This window comes from Notothenia rossii, assembly GCF_949606895.1.
Source record: "Notothenia rossii genome assembly, chromosome: 1".
NCBI classification, from domain to species: domain Eukaryota; kingdom Metazoa; phylum Chordata; class Actinopteri; order Perciformes; family Nototheniidae; genus Notothenia; species Notothenia rossii.
In genome coordinates, this window is record NC_136912.1 from 91,341,177 (window position 1) to 91,361,994 (window position 20,818).

Genomic DNA, 20,818 nt, shown 5'->3' on the forward strand with positions numbered 1-20,818 from the left:
CTTGTGTGAAACCGCTCAATGAACTACATCTCCCGTCTCGCACCACACACCAAGACGGCCGTCACATTGGCACATTTCACTTCTTTCTTTCAGAATGAGGCGGAAAGTATTAAAAGAGGTGAAAATCATTCCAAGTCTGGGCATGTTGAGAGCTGTACATACACACAAGGGGAGTCAGTCGGTACCGTAAGAGCCAGCATGCGGGACCGGGATTCTGGGATTTGTAGTCTTTCTAGTTGCGTATTTTTCATAGTCTAATATTTAAACAGTTTGTAATTCGTGGCACAATTCAAACGGGATCGAAAGATAACCTTTCTCTCCGCATTGACTTCAATACATAATTTTTCTGAAATAAGGTCCCATGGGTCGGAAGTAGATGGGCGGGACTTCGCCTCTCTATTGTGTAACAAAATGTACTCAGAGGAGGCAGGCACATCTTTAAGTTTTCTTTTGTTTTTTTAAGTAAAATAAAGCATCATGGCAAGTTATTTCCACCTTAATAGCATCTGTCAAGGACCACTACAGACTTGATGATTCAATAGTATTTGCTTTAACAGCTCAGTTATTAACAAAATAATTGTTACATGGTTAAAAACCTGCAGGATTCCAGCTTCTAACTAGCGTACCGTAGTTTAACAAAGTATGTTTTTGCCACTGAAGGCTGCATTAAGGGACTATCACTTTTTGAAAATAATCAAATATAGCACCTTATAACAGAAACACAACCCAAGCACAGTCACCTATATCAATAAATACAAAAACAAATGGTATTCATCTAAATATTCAACAACTATGTGACATGTCATGCAAACATTTTCTGAAATAATAAGTGTTGAGAGAAACCAATTATGAATGTAGACATTAGACGGAAAGTGTGCGTATGGAAGGCTTGTACCTCCATGTGCTGTCCCACACAGAAGGCCTGCATGGACTCTCTGGTGTCTTCAAACTGCAGCGCCGCCTCCAGGGCGACCACCGGGTCCTCTCCTGCAAACTGGGCTGTGAGGGGAGGCGACTTGTTACAAGGGCGGAGAGCAAACTTAAATGTAATGTGGCGTCAGTCAATATTATTCTAAACTTGAGTTCAAGGTAATTATGTTTATTCTGACTTATAAGGTCACTATAGGGAAGCTCAAGGCAAGTGGCCACAAAACAACCTTGTGATGCATTTTATAAGTATATTTTTTTCTCTATACGTTTATGAATTAGAAACAAGGACACAAAGGTTTTACTAATTTACTCTTTTTATTTGTAAATAACAGGATAAAAAAATAGTTTTTGTTGTTTGTTGTTGTAATACTAATTTTGGACACAAGAGGGGGAACATTTTCACGTGGAAAATCTGGTGCACAATAATTTATTTGGATTATTTTGACTGATATTGCAATTGCGATTATGACACAATATTGAAGAGACTGATCATAATTCTCCTTTTTATGGAATGATCACGGTTTGAGGATTTTTACCAAACAAGTGGGTTTTGTAAAGTCTTTAAAATATGATTTACAGCCTGGGATATTTCTGCAGCTCTACAATACTTAAATCAAAATTGTATTTAAAAAGATATTTAACCTTTAACAAATATTGAGCTACTGAGATTTGTATATTGCTCTAGTCCAAGAACAGAAATGTGTTTCTGGCTCGTCTGGGCTTCCGTACACATATGAACAATATCATTTCAGCCTTACCCAGGATACTGTTTCCTGCGAGCGACTGGGACTGCGCCTGGAAGTCTTTGATGTCGTACACCTTTCCCTCGATGACGGTCCAGAAGCCTCCATCTTTGTTGTGGTTCTCCAGGTCGGCTTTACGGATGAGGGAAACCTCCTCGTTGTTTTTGGAGCTCTGTCCTGTGAAGAAGGATCCTGCCACAGCAGAAAGAGAGCTAGTTACATTCTACACCAGCTGCAGCTCAGAATTACCACATTCAGGGATACATGGAGAAACAAAACCCAATTTCTCTCCGGGATAAATAAAGTATGATTTAACTCTTAACACAAAGAAACTTCCCTCAGATTTAGACCTCTGATAAAAATACAAAAACTGAATAAACCCTATTTGAAGACAAACCAAAATACATGTATGCCTGTCTGGCTTATAACATTAACAGTCTATTTTTCAATACACTGGAAATTGTGCGCAGCAGGAACTATTTAAACTTGACGTCATAGTTAAAATGTGTCGGCCTTCAACAGATTTTCCAGTTCAAATACCGCTAAAAATACGGGCTAATGGACATTAACATAATTCATATTATACCCATAATGCCGGGCCACGCCAGGTCCTCGTTGTCGTCCCTCTCGTGCCCCGGGGCGAGGTGGTTGAAGCGGTCGAGGTGCTCCAGGAGTCCAGCCAGCAGAGGGATGGATCCGGTCTCCTGCATCAGACCGGCATCGATGGTGAGGAGCAGCACGATGGACACCACCAGCTCAGGCAGCAGCACGCCTGTCAGAGGAAACACCCGTTAGTGATTACATGCTGACCCATTTCAAGTTTTAGGACTCATTCCTGCCAACTCAAAACCCATTTATTCACATCTGTCTTCCTTGTAAACTAATTTCCATCACCTAGCTTCCGTTCAACATCACCATCACTTCAGTCACATGCTTTTATCACATGGCAATACCTATGTTGGTGTATAATGTTGTGTAATGTTTAGGGATGCTCCGATCGCCAATTTTGGGGCCGATACTGATCGCCGATCCGATCGAGTGGGCGAGGCTTATGGGGATCTTCCACTTAAAGTGATGTTTAAAACTCAGTTAATGGGGCTCATTCACTGGCGCTTCCACAAACATCAACCAACATAATTATTACATTCGGAGGAAGTGAGCGGAATCTCTCTCTCTAATAATACATTTTGATTTGATCCCATTAAAGCCCCACTGATATGAATTGAAATGGTTACCGGTTAGATCTCCTTCAATAACTCGAGAGACTTCAGCAAAGTGGCGGCGTCCTGTGGAGGCGATACTGGTGGCCACGGGGAGGATGTCTCCGATGTGAGTACACAGCAGCGCAATGTACTTCTTCAACAAGGAACCAACACCCAGAAGCTCAGGATCTGCAGAAAAACAACAACAGAGATGAAACACTTTAAGAGCTTATTTTCAAACTTCATAGCCGTGCATTAAACTCACTGAGCTGTACAGTGAGTCCAGGCCATTGTACTTGAATTGACTGTTTACATTCCTGCTACTTTATACAGCTCATTTACGACAATTCAGAGAAAATGTTGTTCTTTTCACCCAACATGAATGACTTTATAAAAGCGTGTAGGTTGCAGCACGTGACTCACTGTATCCGTTGAGGTTCTCGGTGCCGTTGACCCCGAGGTACAGCTTGCTGACCAGCAGCCTCTGGAAGCGCAGCAGCAGGTCCAGAGAGGCGGAGCGCTCCTTACTCACCTGCTCCGCCTCCAGGTAGCTAGAGATCCGCCGAGCGACGTCCTTCAGCCTGGCGATGGTCTGAGAGGCGATGTTCCTGCAGAAGACAAGACACGTTATTTTATTTTATCTATTAAAGTTTAATATTACAAATCACACATTTAGTTAAAGGTAGGGTAGGTAAGAATGGAGAAACCAGCTCGAGTGCGCTAGAATTTGAAAGTACTGAAAAAATCTGCCACTTCCTTACAGAGCCCCTCCTCCAACACACACGAACGCGCACATGACCAATGAGGGCACGAGATAAGTTTGTGCACAGATGGAAGGCTGACAGGCAGGTAGGCCGTCCAGTTATTTTAGCCGGGCCGGCTCAGATGATTGGTCGTGCTTTTTACAGCGCCACGGCTTCCACAGATAAAATTTTTGTATGGATTTATTGTCAAAGTATTTAATATATTCATTGCTATCGGGATGTTAAGAGCATTCCATGGAATATAACAACAAGTGTTTCTGAAGTGAATTACCTTCCCCACCTTTAAGTGGCTTTATTTATTTTAATCGTTTATTTGAATGTATCCTGGTTTAATTTATCAGCCTCATTGATGTGATGTGCAGTTTACGTGGATTTAATAGTACCGCATAATTTAGCAAATAAAGGGATCGATCTCCCAGCTAGCGCTGCCTGCGTAGTAGGGATGTGCATCTCCATCACTGAGGCCGATGCGATGCGCATCTCGATACGTTACCACGATACGATACATTAACGATACCTTTGAAACACCAGGAGATGCGATACGATACGATTCACCCCTGTTGCGATACAGTTCGATACGATTTGATTCAACATTATGCGATTCGGGGCGATACGATGCGATTCAACACGATGCAAAAATAATGATACTTCAATATGGTACGACAGAGGATTTTTGTTTTATTCCTTATATGCAGCAAATCATACATTAACAAAAAAGTGCTTTACATATTTGGTACTGCACATCCCATCATGCCGTTTATTGTTTTACCTTTAAAAGTTCTCCAGAGTACAATTGTATAACACCTCACAGTTAAACAATGTAAGGATGCATTGCTCATGATTAACAATGTGCAAATAACAGCTACCATAGAGCAATGCCCATACAGCTGCCAGCCTGATGTGCTTAACACTCAGAGGCCAACTCACCAGTGAGCAGAAAGCAGTGGTTTCTATCTGAACAATAAAGAAAACAAATAACCTTTCACAAACAGGTATTTCATAACTGCTTACAGTAAGGAAGACATTTAAATTATTATTGGCCGTCACAGGCTGCTGTAAGCTAAACACCTCTCTCTGACAGAAGACCTCACTGAGTGATTTAACTCATACGTCTCACTTTCAGGTTTCTCTTTTCAGCCGCAGACCCCACGTCGCCTCTTTATGTGCGTCGCTAAGTTCCTCGTACTACTTGTGTACTTTAAAGCGGCTCGGCATCGTTAACAATTTGCGAGTGATTTTTCAAGTTGACCGTCTGTAGTAATAGTGCCGCGCACATATACCATCAGGACGTTACTGATGGGGTGCGGCTGCGGAGTGATACTGTGTGTATGCAAGTCCGCATCTAGGACGGATCTATGTATCATGGCTGTAGACCTGTTAAGTAATAAAGATACCTCATACAAAGGTCTACGGATACCTTATTACTCTCCATGACCTGCGGTCAACTATATAGCATAAATGACTATTACACCGTCTTTCTTGAACAATCTGAAGTGTTGCCAAACGTTTGATTTGTAGGTATTTTTCGCTGCGCTGTGTTTCTCTTTCTCCTCAACTTCCGTGTGTGTTGATAACTGAGACTCTCGTTCTCCGTAGTGGCGAAGCAAATATCAAAGATCGTCTCCGCTGAGCGTTGACAAGATGAGGGGATTTTATATGAATGAATCGTTTTTTTACCGATGCAAAGACGCTACGCAATCGATGCATCGCGAGTTCAACCCGGTTCAACCCAAACTGTAGCCGATGTGCACTCTTTCAACCGGTGCACTCGCATCTTGAACGTTTATGCCGGTGCACCGATGCGAATCGGTGAATCTTAACATCTCTACTGCGTAGTATTTTGTAACGTGACGTCCCAAACAGCGATCGTCTGTTAAACGCTATCGATTCAAACGGCAGTGTTTTATTAATATTTTGTTTCAAGCTCTCGTCCTTATTAAAAACAAAGCCAGTGGAAGGGGAAATGCTCCCAGGGGAAGCTGATCCACCTTCAGGTGCTGGGACAGCTCGGTCTCTCTGCAGCTGTGTGAGCCGCGGTCTGTGTGAACGCAGTTTAATGCAGGGCCGTAGCTACGTTTTTAACAGGCCCAAGATGATATTTTAAATGATTAACTTTTAATTAATTAACTGCTTGTTTCGTTGCTTGAGAAGCTTGTGGACATAGTGTAGGTTTGTTTCTACAAGTACAGTTTTTTATTTTAGGGACACCAAAGTTAGGGGGGCAGCTGGGGGGCAAGGCTCTACAGTGGGGGAGCAGCTGCCCCCCTTTCCCCCCCGTAGATCTGCCCCTGATATCAAATTGAAATTGATCTGAAAGGCAGGTACAGGGCAACTTCATCCTCAAAGGATAAAATGGCAATTTAGCCGAGTAAAAGGCAATGAGAGTAAAACATAATCTATATACAGTATATGATTTAAATGATTATATACAAATTTGAGAAGACAGCAGGTACCTCAGCAGCTGCTGCACCAGCTGCACCAGCGGCAGGCTCTGCTTCCCCGCGGACTCGTAGATGCCCGTGTTGATGAGGTCTTTGTCCAGCATGGTGCGGCACCGCTGCATGGTGGACGCGTTGGCCTCCTGCTCATCGATCTCCTTCTCCTTCTGAGCCTCCTTCTTGGCCTCGATGTCCTGTCAAAAGATGAACAAAATACAGCGTTATTCCTGTTTCCTGTACAGGGATGTAGAATAAGGTAATTTATATTATTTTCATTAATGCAGGATTCTATTAATACTTTAAGTTTGTCTAACAAAGTTTCAAATTGTCACATTAAAATCATTAAAAGGTAGGGTAGGTAAGAATGGAGAAACCAGCTCGAGTGCGCTAGAATTTGAAAGTACCCTGCCGGAAAAAAACGTGCCACTTCCTTCAGACTTCCTTACAGAGCCCCTCCTCTAACACACGAACGCACACATGACAAATGAGGGCACGAGATAAGTTTGTGCACAGATGGAAGGCTGACAGGCAGGTAGGCCATCCAGTTATTTTAGCCGGGCTGGCTCAGATGATTGGTCTTGCTTTTTACAGCGCCACGGCTTCCACTGATGAATTTTTTTATGTATTTATTGTCAAAGCATTTCATATATTCATTGCTATCGGGACGTTAAGAGCATTCCATGGAATATAACAAGTGTTTCTGAAGTGAATTACCTATCCCACCTTTAAGTCTTTAAGTTTAGGCCAGACTGTCAAATATTAGGTTTTAACTATAAGACTAACAAACTATTTATGGGATAAAAGTTAATTATGTGGGCAAAAAGCTGTAAAATGCATGAAAAATGTTTCAAAAATATCAAAACATGTATTCAAAAAATTATAAGAAATCTAATAAATGTCAGGAACTAAAGGAAAGGGGTAAAAAACGTCAGGATACATATATAATATATTTTAAAAAATCATCTTAAAAACATCCAAAAAATGTAAAAAGATTCACCAATAAATCAAATGTCAAAAACTGAAGGAACAAAAATGGGAGAAATTCCGAAAATAAAATATTTCTGTATTTGTTTTTACATTTTCTAATTTCATTACTTTTTTTAAATGACTTTAGCCTTTGGAGAATTTACAGCAATCACTATCAATGTGCTCTCTTCATGTTAGATAAACTTATCAATAAATACAAATAATACATTTGCCTACTAAAAACGAATTCAAGGTTAATCTCAGTCCAAGAAGACGTTTCTATCTACATGTATTTGTACAAACACACAAGGCATTGTCTTCTAGAATATAATTACATGTTATCAGAGTGATGAATCAACCACTGACCTGTATCTCTGCAGTGATGGCTGCGTTCAGTGCAGACTCCAACCCTCCGTCAGCCATCAAGCTGCTGACCAGCAGGTCGATCATGAAGCGGCGGCCAGGACTCACACTCATCTCGTTCCCAGACGCTAGCGAGAAAGAGATTGATATAATTAAATATTAACAATTAAAAAAAAATGTATATCCTTGGTCTAATAATAACAATAATAATAATAATCATAATAATAATAATAATGATGATCTGTGCTTTGTGATGACAAATTTCAAGTTCGAAAAATTCAAATTGAATCTGTCTGAATATCACAGATTTTTATTTTGGAATAAATGAAATGTTGTATCATGTTGAATGAAGTGTATTCATCACCACATGTCATATATATATATAAACCCCGAAAAAAAAAGTGACAAAAAGGTTTTAAGAAACAATATGAAAAGAGTTATCAGACAATTTTGTTTCCATGTATGTTTTTCATCAGGGTGGGAAGAAGGGCTGCACATTTATTTTAGACGTTTATATTTGCGCTCACCGGCGTTGGGCAGCAGCGAGGACAGCGCTCTGGCTCTCTCCTCCGCAGTGGGCAGCAGCACCGACCAGCCGCTCTGCAGCACGGCCTGAGCAGCCGCCTGCACAGAGTTCAACACCCCCGCGTTGCTGGCTAACACCACCACCGTCTGCTTGAGGTTGTTGAGCAGAACGCTGCCGAGCCCCAGCCCCAGCTCCTCCGGATCCACCTGGTTACTGATGGCTGCGTGCAGCTGAGGACAGAGATTCACAGGTTAATGTTCATGTATTACACTAATAAACATCCATAGTGCTTTAAAACAATCATTTTAAATTATAAAGCAGTCAAAATAATGTTCACAAGTCAAGTATCATTGTTTTTCTGAGCAATGTGTATTACTATTAGCAGTCAACTATTCAAATGAAGCTATTAGTGGAGCAGCAATAAGTCCTAAAACCTGGAAATGACTCCCTTGCCTAGATGTTCAATGGTTTTCTGAATGTGTTTTTGGTTGTTAGCCTGAAATAAGGTCTGTGGTTAACACAAGCTGATGAGATTTTAACGTTTTGTTCTACGACATAAAATACGTCAGTAAATACCCCACTGGTGGATTTAAAAACGAAGTGTCTAAATGAGACGACTAAACGTCCTCACAGCCAACATTAGCTGCCTTTAGTTTAGCTACAGATGATTGTTGTGCCTACCTGAAGCCGGAGCAGGTTGAGCGTGGCGACCACCATGCACTCCTTCTCCTGTGGGGGCGGCCAGTCGGAGCTGCCGTCCATCCCCTCGCTCACCTGGCGCAGCAGCAGGTCCAGCTGCTCAAAGGTCATCGGGCAGACGTCCACCACGAAGGGAACACGCTGCCCAACGGACCACTCCGAGCACGAGGACCAGGCGAAGCTCTGAAACAGCAGAAGAAGACAAGACAGGAGGTTAACACTAAAGGAAACAGCAAGAGAGGACAGACAGGAAGTAAACAATAAAAGGGACCAGCAAGAGAAGACAGACAGGAAGTAAACAATAAAAGGGACCAGCAAGAGAAGACAGACAGGAAGTAAACAATAAAAGGGACCAGCAAGAGAAGACAGACAGGAAGTAAACACTAAAGGAAACAGCAAGAGAGGACAGACAGGAAGTAAACACTAAAGGGAACACCAGAAGACAGACAGGAAGTAAACACTAAAGGGAAGAGCAAGAGAAGACAGACAGGAAGTAAACACTAAAGGGAAATACAAGAGAAGACAGACAGGAAGTAAACACTAAAGGGAACAACAAGAGAAGACAGACAGGAAGTAAACACTAACGGGAACAGCAGGAGAAGACAGACAGGAAGTCAACACTAAAGGGAACAGCAGGAGAAGACAGACAGGAAGTAAACACTAACGGGAACAGCAGGAGAAGACAGACAGGAAGTAAACACTAAAGGGAACAACAAGAGAAGACAGACAGGAAGTAAACACTAACGGGAACAGCAAGAGAAGACAGACAGGAAGTAAACACTAAAGGGAACAACAAGAAAAGACAGACAGGAAGTCAACACTAAAGGGAACAACAAGAGAAGACAGGCAGGAAGTAAACACTAAAGGGAACAGCAAGAGAAGACAGACAGGAAGTCAACACTAAAGGGAACAACAAGAGAAGACAGACAGGAAGTAAACACTAAAGGGAACAGCAGGAGAAGACAGACAGGAAGTCAACACTAAAGGGAACAGCAGGAGAAGACAGACAGGAAGTAAACACTAACGGGAACAGCAGGAGAAGACAGACAGGAAGTAAACACTAACGGGAACAGCAAGAGAAGACAGACAGGAAGTAAACACCAACGGGAACAGCAGGAGAAGACAGACAGGAAGTAAACACTAAAGGGAACAGCAGGAGAAGACAGACAGGAAGTAAACACTAAAGGGAACAGCAAGAGAAGACAGACAGGAAGTAAACACCAAAGGGAACACAGTATGGGCTCTGGCAGTGTTTAAAGACTGGTTAATGGAAAATAAAATGTGAACATACTTGGACAGTTACAGAAAACCTTGATCAGTGCTGATGTCATTTTAAGTTATGTTGTTGTTGCCGCAGTTCCAGATTACTATTTTTTCTTAGCAGAAGCAAAACGGTCATTTTTAAATAAATAAAATCCTATTAATGTATTATGTAGCTGTGTAATAAGCGGGATAATGTGTGCTTGTCGCTGCCCATTATCCCTTACATTAGAGTTATGAATGCCAGTTATGTCTCACCTGTCCGGGGCCGCAGGAGATTCCCACGATGTGTTTGGAGTTGAGTCCTGGGAGAGCCTTTGGTTGCTTCTTGTTGGAGAACAGAGTGTCGAAGTGTTGGAATTTATCGTTGCTGCCCCAGCTGTGCACCTCTCCCTCCTCTGTGAGGGCGAGGCAGTGTGTGGAGCCCACGGCTACATCCACCACCTTCTTACCTATTGCAAAATAATAACACGCAGGTACTTTTTATTTGTTTTATTCCCTCTGTCTCCAGGCAATTACATTATTAATTATATTATAGGTATGTATACAGAATGCATTGTACACGTTGGAGCTATCAAAAAGCTACCAATCATCACTAAGCTACTGCTAGTAAATGCGGCTGCACATTTGTTAGCCATGGATGTTTACTTATTCGTCTTTATTTTATTACTAACGTGTGTTTTTTTTTAACATGTTAGCTACTTTTATTATGGCTTGCCTTTTAGCTGTCATGTCACTTTTGCTGTAACGCTGTAAAAGTAAATAAGTGAATTCTGATTACGAGTCACAGAAGGTGCTCCAAGTTTAATGTATTTTACAACTGTGAACTGACCCTGCAGGCTGTCGAGGAACTTGGGGTATCGAACGTGCTCGTCGGTGCCGTGTCCGAGCCGCTGGTTGTCCCCCTTCCCCCAGGTGTACACCTGTCCGTCTTTGGTGAGGGCCACGGAGAACTGGCTGCCGCAGCACACCTTCACGATGTCCAGGTCCTGCAGCTTCTCCACCAGCTTGGGGGTCTTACAGCCGTCACTGCCCCCCCGGCCCAGTTTACCGTAGTCCCCGTCCCCCCAGGACCAGACCTGACCTGTGGGGACACACAGGGGGCGAGTTAATAAGGTATTTCTCTGTCTGTACACACAAACTGTTCACACAAACTGAAAGATTGACAATAAAATTGAATTTGCCTTTTTCTGAGCAATTGATTCAAATAAGTACAGAGCACATGCCATCCCATGCAGCTGCCTCGAGTAAAAGCGCTACTCCCAGCATATATTTGAGTGCTCTTTTGTGCTGCCGTTCAGTTTGATTCAAGTTGACAATATTTCAACTTTTCAGAAAAGCAACAGGTGTCTCTGAGCCGATCAACCCTGATTGACCCTGGTTGTTTTTGTTTGAAAAAAATACTTGTGTTCTTACCGTTTTCTGTCACAGCGAGTGTTTGTGCATCCCCGCTCCCACAGGCCACGTCCATCACCTTCAGCCCCTTCAGCGCCGTCACCAGCATCGGGGTGGTCTGGTCCTCACTGGAGCCTGAGGCCACACAGAAGCAGGGGTTAGACTTTCACATTTCCAGTCCAAAAAATCTGTCATTTTAATAAATAAATAGATACATTGTACTTTTTGCATTAAAGTCTGTCAAAATGACAAACAGGGGTTTCAGTAAGTTTAGCAAATAAATCAGTTAAATGTCAGGAAATGTGTCATCATCCAGCGGTTTACTGCAGGAGGATCTTACCGTGGCCCAGCCGGCCGTAGTTCCCTCTGCCCCAGGTGTACAGCTCTCCATCAGCAGTGATCACCGCGCTGTAAGTGCTGCCACACGCTATGTGCACCACATGCTTCCCTGCCTGCTTCCCATTGAAGGCTGCAATCATGGTCGGCTCCTCTAGATACCTGAAAGAAAGAACACAGAGGTAATGGAGCGGACAAATACAAGAAGCTTTTCAGGAAAATTCTAATAAAAGAAAATAAAAAATGTATGTCAAGCTTTGATTTATGCTTTTTTTTGTTGAGGAAAGTTAGTGTTATAATTACACTCATTTAACCAAATTCCTTCTACTAAATTCCTTCAACTAAATTCCTTCTACTAAATTCTAAAAATATTAGTCGATTTATACATGTTTGTGTTTTGCCACAATAGGCGCTTTCACACTAAAGAGTTCTCATGAACTAAGTACAGATCACGTTCACACTGGAATAAGTTCCTGGGGAAGGATTAGGCAAATGAAGCCGCTGACGTCACTTCTTCTTCTTCTTCTTCTTCTTCTTCTTCTTCTTCTTCTTCTTCTTCTTCTTCTTCTTCTTCTGCTTTGGTTTTACTGGCAGGCCGCAAACGACTTCACTGCGTATACTGCCACCTGGAGTCCCCGGCCGGAAGTCCCCGGAGTTGGGGACTGGCAACCGCCAGTAAATCGCCAGAACGCCGACACCTCCTCATCTCCACTGCTCCCATGTTTTCTTTTGTGTTGCCATAAGTTAGTCTCTCTGCGTTTGTGCGCTGGGCTAATGCTAATGCTAATAAGGCTAATGCGAGGATAATAAAATGGCGGCTTCACAAAACTTTTTGGGAGTTTTACGGGGCGTGGTTTGCAATCCGCTCAGCCAATCAGACATAGGAACCTTTTTCTCCCCGAAAGTCCCTGCTCTCTAGCGGGGATGGAAAAGGAAGTAAAAAGTTTCTCATGAACTCATTTTTTCCCCGGATTTCTTTGGTGTGAACGCAACATTTCGGAACTATATCGGAACTAAAGTGGGAAAAGTACTGCGGTGTGAAAGCGCCCAATGGTACCTTCAGTCTTCCATATCAATGATATTTTATAGTGGAGGTGGCAATGCAAAAGTGGCGTATCTGACACTTACCCAAGTTCTCTACTTTAGTACAATTTTGCAGAATTCCCAGCAGTATGTTGAGTTAAGGTGACGTTTTATCTTGTGGACATATACCATGTGTGTTTGAGTATTAGTACTTCTATCTGAGTGCTTCTTCTACCACTGGGAGCAGTTAGGTGGATCTTGTAGAGATCAAACAGCCGCAGGGTTTCTTTAAGTTGCTTACGTTGTGTCTCCGTGTCCCAGACGGCCTCCGTCCCCGCAGCCCCAGGAGAACACCTCCCCGTTGGAGGACAGGGCGAGGTAGTGCTGCCCGTCAGGATGAGCCGCCAGCTTCACAATCTTCCTGGAGCTCAGACCATGGATCAGCATCGGAGCCTGAAACCAACAAATTAAGAAACTCAATCTTCAGCCGCAAATAGAGATAAAAGGATCTGCTTCCAGGGCTGCACGATAGATACAAATGTTATTGAAATCGCAACGTGGAGTAGTGCAATAGAGGGGAGCAGGGATGAAATGATCTTTTTGTAAATCGACCCAGAAATTAGCATCACACCACAAAAATATTGCTCCATTCGACTTTTGATTATGTAGAAAATAATCTCTGTGTCAAACAAACGATACTTACACGTTTTGTTCAGCAGGATCTCGACATATTAACACCACTTGATGAGTTCTGAAGCGGGGTATTTACTTACTTATTTGATGTCATAGAATAAATTGTTAAAATCTCTTCAGCTTGTGTTAACCACAGACATTATTTCAGTAATAAAAGTACAGAATAAAGTATAAATAAGGTCCATTGACTTTAAGATGAGAGACTTTAACACAAGCTGAAATCTTCCCTTATATATATATGTTACAGTTGCTATCAGTAAAAAATGGTCGCATTACGCTGTGTTTTCCAATTGGTGCAGCCCTATCAGCTACTACTACTGAGAATGCGTTAATAAACAGAATCCACCTGTGTGTCAGAACTGACCAGGGTTGTGCTCTTGTAGTTTTGGGTGTAAACGGCACCGCTGCTGGACAGGATGAGGAAGCCCTTCTCCGAACACACGATCTGAGCCACCCCGACGCTGGACAGGGCTTTGCACTGGATCGGCCCGTTAACGTTAGCGTAAAGCTTCCAGCCCAGAAGGCCCCAGGCGATCACCTCCTGCAGAGTTCCCTGAAACAAACAAGGGCAGCGAGGAGGACACATCTGTCACATGGGCTGAAACACATGAGCATAACAAATACTGCGTAGAAAATGAACATCAACCTTTGAGAATTGATTAACTGTCGTGCAAAAATAAATAAATCTTGAGAGCCGTTCCTCATACAAATTGCTGTGAAGCTTACACGTTTTCTCATTTAAAATTGCACAGCTCTTCAACTTTAAATTCTGATATATTACATATTTAAAAATGTAATTTGTGAAGCTCTTGTTGTACTTACTTTTTTTTGTATATTTATATTTCTAAGAAGATTTTCTTTTAATTATGAATTGTATTAATGTTTAATAGTTGTTGTGGCAGCGGGTTGTGGTTAGGGCGCCGGCTGCTGGAGGGAAGGGAGTGGCTCGGCCGGAGACCAGACAGCTGAGCAGAATCAGGTAAGCTCTCAGTATAAATGCTGGTAACCTGGTTCTGCTCTCTCGCTTGCAGTGATCCACGGACCCCGAGCAGCCTCAGGACCTAGCGGGGCTAATTGTCAAAGCTTGTTTTTGTGAAACTCTCCCTCCCTGGCAATAAACCTGGTCCTTTTTCACAATCCACCTTCGTCCATTTTTAACCCCAGTGTGAACCAGAATGTTAGCAGTTGTTTCTAATAGTTCCATATTAGAAAATAAGAAATCAAGACATTTATTTATTTAAAATTCTGCCTTTCATGTAACTTTAAGGGAACACATTTTCCTGATGATGTAATCCAGCTACATGTACTCTATGCCTGATCACTAACCGTGCTGAGTTGGTAAGAGGGGTTCACCTTGTGTGATGTGGGGGAGTTGCAGTGGGGGGGGCAGCAGGGAGAAGCCAGGCGGTCCAGGTGAGCCATGATCACCACGGCCGTCTGCCGCAGGTCGATGGCCAGGTCGTTGTCCTGAGGCAGCGTCAGGTAGCGCAGGAAGCTCTCGTTAGGACTCATCTGCACTGTGAGGATCTGAGAATCCCAGCAAACAATCACAAAGTTCAAGTTAGCTTGAATCTTAAACAGGAAGAGGACAACAGGCAGGTTATACTGTATGTTGTCGATTCAGGGATGAACACTTTGCTTCAAAGAATGTCGAAAAATGCAGTTATTTAAAAAAAGAAAATTTCTTATTTGTATTTATTCTGATTTTATTCAATCCTGTGTTGGTAAGTGTTCTTATTAATCACATTAGGATTGTTTTTTTTTTTTGGTGTACTGTTTATGTTTTGTGAAACATTTTGTGTTACCTTTGTGTAGGAAAAGTGCTATATAAATAAAGTTTAATTTGATTAGTTAGTGTGAATGAAGTCTAATATTGTTTTGACACACTGTGATTTCATTTAAGAGGGTTCTTCTCATATCCTATGTTAAAAGGTAGGGTAGGTAAGAATGGAGAAACCAGCTCGAGTGCACTAGAATTTGAAAATACGCAGCTGAAAAAAATCTGCCCCTTCCTTCAGACTTCCTTACAGAGCCCCTCCTCCAACACACACGAACGCGCACATGACCAATGAGGGCGCGAGATAAGTTTGTGCACAGATGGAAGGCTGACAGGCAGGTAGGCCATCCAGTTACTTTTAGCCGGGCCGGCTCAGATGATTGGTCGAGCTTTTTACAGCGCCACGGCTTCCACAGATGAAATGTTTGTATGTATTTATTGACAAAGCATTTAATGTATTAATTGCTATCGGCATGTTAAGAGCATTCCATGGAATATAACAAAAAGTGTTTCTGAAGTGAATTACCTACCCCACCTTTAAGTGGCATTCAAATGAGTTAAAACAACATTGTTCCATTTCTAACATTCCTTCGGTGTCTAACTGTACTGCTAATGAGACAGCTGTTTCAGAGAGGAGATATTACCTCAGCTTCCTCTTCAGCGACGGGCTCCTCCTTGCTGCTGTGGATGTTGTGAAGGCGCTGCAGGAGGGGCAGCAGGGGGGCGCTGGTTCCCTGGGTGGAGCGCTCGTTATCCATCTCTCTGGTGCCGCTTTCCCACAGGCGCAGCAGCAGCAGAACAGCAGAAAGCAGCTGACTACACACACACACACACACACACACACACACACACACACACACACACACACACACACACACACACACACACACACACACACACACACACACACACACACACACACACACACACACACACACACACACACACACACACACACACACACACACACACACACACACACACACACACACACACACACACACACACACACACACACACACACACACACACACACACACACACACACACACACACACACACACACAGTGAGCACTTCAGCAGGGTGTCAGCAGAGGCAAGTGAGCGGGTTTAAAGGTGTTGAAGGTTACCTCAGGGTGCCCCTCTGCACAGCCAGCTCCAGCAGGATGGCCAGCGCCAGATGCTGATCCTGCAGAGGAATGTTGCCTTTGGTGCTGGCACTCCCATGTACGTCACTACACATGAGAAACACAAAATATTATCAAACACATCTTACAGAAGAGTCCTAAAATCAAAATACCATTCAGCATTTTAGGACTTTTCTGGTTTTTTGAATGTGTTTTTGGTTGTTGGTCTGAAATAAGGTCTGTGGTTAACACAAGCTGAAGGGATTGAGGAGTAAATAACGAACCTGAGGAATTTGGTGGCCCTCTCGACGACTTCCAGCCACACGGATGATACGGTCCCCTCGTCGAACAGCGTGGCTTCAGGCAGCGCTCGCAGGGCATCCAGAGACTCCTGCAGCAGCTCACTGCAGAGGTCTGCGTCGTCCCCTGAAACACACCAAACACGCTTCTGTTTTATACGAGGCACAGTGGTCAGATTACCTACCCCACAAAGAGGGGGGAAAACATCTGAAATGTACAATTTGTCAAACCCAGCATGAGCGCAACAGGAGGGTACACAGTGGTTCAGTTTACAGTAAACTCACATGTTTGCATACAATTTAAAAAGCCTTTAATGCAATGGCTTTCCCGACTTGCAGCAATCTAAGAGCACCATACATTCATATAACCATCAGAATAAAATGTCTCATAAATCACTTTATCTAAATGTTCTAGTTAGAAAAAAGAGTGATTATCTTTTAAAATAGAAATGTTAAGCTTAATTTGGATTTTAATTCAATAAAATCACATCCAGTACATCCCTATTGATTATATGGGCTCATCCATGCATGCATTTCATCTTAAAAACACAGGTCACTATTGAGATAAAACGAGCCCTATCCTTATTGCACTTGAAGAAACTCTAAAATCTTAATGTCTAAGAGTTGGGCGGTGGGTGAATTAAAAACTGTTACACCGCTGACCTAGTGTGTGCTAGGAATAGAGCGAGGCTGTGGTGAGTGTGTTTTGTGCGTGTGCGTGTGCGTGTGCGTGTGCGTGTGCGTGTGCGTGTGTGCGTGTGTGCGTGTGTGCGTGTGTGTGTGTGTGTGTGTGTGTGTTGCTCATGTTACAGGAAGGCTTCAGAGAGCAGACAGGCTCTTTTGTTCCCACCCAGTCCCTGAGGACCGGCAGCTCTCCTCTTCACATCAGACCACATTCTACATCTGCTAACATGCTAACATGCTAACATGCTAACATGCTAACAGGAAGGACTTTTAAACACTGCTGCTTTTTTTGTTTGCCTTCACTTATACTGGGGGATTAACTTCTTATTTTACAATAAAATTAAATATAGGAAATACAATTTAAATAAATATATATAAATATATATGTATGTAATAAATCATAAATAAATAATCTGAAATAGAATTAAATAAATCTGACTTTAATCTAATTTTTCCGTTTTTTCATTAAACAAATAGAAAAATCCGAAAAATCTAATTATTAAATCTACTTTTTTTTTTTTTTTATGTCTTAAAAGATTACCTTTTTAGAAAAAATAATCAGAATTCTGTCTTTTATCTCAGGACTGAAAAAAAAAATGTTTGAATACTTCAATGCAGTCGTTATAACGGTTCAAACTAATGCAATAAGATAATTCCCCATGTTGTTCAGCCCTCAACCCCAGCAGCTCTTCATCCATCTGATATCACAAGCTCAGGCTACAAACATAGCATTGAGAAACATGTTGGGTTGTTTACTATGAGCAGTGTGTCACATGGTGCAAGATGTAAATCCACAGCTGTGTAGTGACGCTCCATCACTCTGACAGCAGCTATCAGCGGCTCTAACACAGACAGGAAAGTCTTACCTGACCTCCAGGCGCGGCGCAGGAAAGCGAAGGCGAAGGAGAGAGCGGCTCTGGAGCCAACTCTGGCCAAACCTTCAACTCCTTTACTGGCAGGACGAGTGCTGAAAAACAGAGCAGAACACACAGAGATTAACATGAGAGGGTGAAGAAGAGGAAAACAAAGTGAGCACTTGATACCAGGCTGTAGGCTTTAACTCATGTATACACAGTATAAGTGTTTACCATTACAAACTGTTGTTTTTACTGGACTGGTTTAATCTACAGCCTTAGTTTGTTTTTCATAGCTTTCCTGGAAAACACTCGGGTTTTTCCAAGAGAGCTTCTGGGGCTGTACTGAATAGTTTGAAGCTTGAAGAGCACAATTGTTTAAAATAAACTTGGAAAATGCCAACTAATCTTTTTATTTCTTTATGGCCAGACATACAAAACAACCAGCTTTAATATACACGTTTAGATCTGTTGCAAAGCTATACAAAATGTGTGGCAAATACATTCAGAGCGTTATCGAAAAAACCTCAATAGACGCTTTAAAATGGATATACATTTTAAATAAAAATAAGTACAGCCCTCACAACTATGCAGGGGGGTCAAACTCAAATACACAGTGGGCCAAAATAAAAAATGAGTACTAGTCGAGGGCCGGACTGGTTCAATGTTTATTGCAGAACTTATTGAAATCAACTTATTGCACATATTAAACCTGGAACTAACAAAGCTTCAATAATTGCCTATAAAAACAACATTAAATATTAAATAATCAGTTCATTCATTTCTTATGGCTCTATCTGCAGCTTTTCCAGAGTCATTTCTTTTGAGTACATTTTCCCACAGGCCAACAACAGCTTCAACAAAACTATTTCCCTCAAAGAGAAACCAAACATGCCCTGTTGTCTCAAGAAACAAAGTGCAGAAGGAAACATCCATTAAACTCAGTGTGCTGCTCTGTGATGCTAGCTCAAGCAGATACTTGGCATCTCATCTTGGGTGCAAGGTCATCAATGTTTGGGGTCAGGCTCTGAGCTGAGGAGACCCTCAGGATGGAGTGAAGGTGTGCGTGCAATATACCGACGGGCCAGATCTAATAGGAATTAGAAATTATCCTGCGGGCCGAAATTCAATCCACCAAGGGCCTGATTTGGCCCCCGGGCCTTGAGTTTGACACATGTGCATTAGAGGCACAAGCACACTCACCAGTCTAGGGCTGCATATTTAATAAAAACTTAATGAGGTACCTTTTTAAAGATTAGTCTGAGTTGTTTTCAAACGTGTGTCACAATGGAAGCCTTGTCTTTTAACTGCAGACTGAATCTACCTTAAGGTCCGAATGAAAACCTGAGCGTGGTTTCTTCCACATTACACAACGCTCTGTCCTCATGCACACTCACAGTCCTTCCTCTGGCTCATCTAACGCCGCACAATTACCATTACCTTTTATTGTCGGCGGCGGGCAGGGGGGGGCTGGGCGGCCCCTTCCAGCGGACCTTGTACTTCTCCTCCATCATGCTGTGGCTCAGAGAGATGAGGTATCGCTCCAGGATGACGAGTCGCTGCCGGAGCCGCTGAGCAGACAGAGTGCTCTTAGCCATCTGAGCCGAGAGCTTCTGCTGATCGTCCACCAGCACCAGCAGACAGTCCTTCAGCTCCGTCTCATCTGCAACCAGGGAGGGGGACAGGGAGAAGAATTCATCACAACCTTATTTTACACCCATTATTACTCATTACAGAGAAAAAAAAACACACACACACACACACACACACACACACACACACACACACACACACACACACACACACACACACACACACACACACACACACACACACACACACACACACACACACACACACACACACACACACACACACACACACACACACACACACACACACACACACACACACACACACACACACACACACACACACACACACACACACACACACACACACACACACACACACACACACACACACACACACACACACACACACACACACACACATAAAGTTAACACATTGCACCACAGCTCACGGTGTTTCCAGAAAGGATCTCATGACACTTAGAGCTGATTAAGGCAACTTGTACTCTGTTTCTAAATAAGTACCATAATTTTCGGACTATAAGCCGCGCCTTTTTTCCCATTTTTCGACCCTGCGGCTTATATAACGGTGCGGCTAATCTATGGATTTTTACAGCTAACGGCCACTAGGGGACCTCCTACAGGTTACAGTCCACCACCTTTAACTCTATGGGCTCTATGGCCGGTCCGCGCCCCCCCCCACCTTTAAGCGGCGGGCTCCAGCAGGAAAAGCTGGAAGCCGGAAAAGAGTGAGACAGGTAGCGCGCAAAAGTAAAAGTGGAACCGAGAGTGGTACGAGAGACAGAACCAGAGCAAGACAGACAGACATTACGAGAGCGAGACAGTTTGTCCCCGTACCACTGGTTGGAAACCACTGCTGTAGATCACTGCCGGTACGTGCGCTGGGAGCGCACCGTTTAAGTTTGAAAGTTGAAAAGTTTGTGTGTCTGAAACGCTATGTGATACAGTACAGTTTACACAGCACATGTTCTGTAGCTACTATTGCACTAAATGCTAACACTTGAATACGTTATGCAAATATGCAACTTGTTTGTTGAAATGTTAATAAATGGGAGCTTCCTCAAACAGCCCTCTCTTTCCCGACAATCCCCTCTGTGCACGAACCCTTACATATGGTAATTAAACA

The 20,818-nt window shown here is 42.9% G+C and overlaps 1 protein-coding gene across 1 annotated transcript in view; it reads right to left on the reverse strand.

Annotated features, from left to right (window-relative positions):
• Window positions 1–20,818, reverse strand: part of herc2 (HECT and RLD domain containing E3 ubiquitin protein ligase 2) — a 92,402-nt gene that overhangs the window by 63,357 nt on the left and 8,227 nt on the right. The window contains 21 exon segments of the mRNA XM_079684224.1: window positions 896–999; window positions 1,689–1,865; window positions 2,260–2,445; window positions 2,909–3,064; window positions 3,299–3,483; window positions 6,093–6,271; window positions 7,410–7,534; window positions 7,934–8,162; window positions 8,614–8,814; window positions 10,150–10,343; window positions 10,724–10,975; window positions 11,308–11,421; window positions 11,627–11,784; window positions 12,947–13,098; window positions 13,703–13,891; window positions 14,692–14,865; window positions 15,760–15,931; window positions 16,246–16,350; window positions 16,527–16,668; window positions 18,092–18,192; window positions 19,520–19,742. Coding sequence (XP_079540350.1) covers window positions 896–999; window positions 1,689–1,865; window positions 2,260–2,445; window positions 2,909–3,064; window positions 3,299–3,483; window positions 6,093–6,271; window positions 7,410–7,534; window positions 7,934–8,162; window positions 8,614–8,814; window positions 10,150–10,343; window positions 10,724–10,975; window positions 11,308–11,421; window positions 11,627–11,784; window positions 12,947–13,098; window positions 13,703–13,891; window positions 14,692–14,865; window positions 15,760–15,931; window positions 16,246–16,350; window positions 16,527–16,668; window positions 18,092–18,192; window positions 19,520–19,742 — 3,518 coding nt within the window.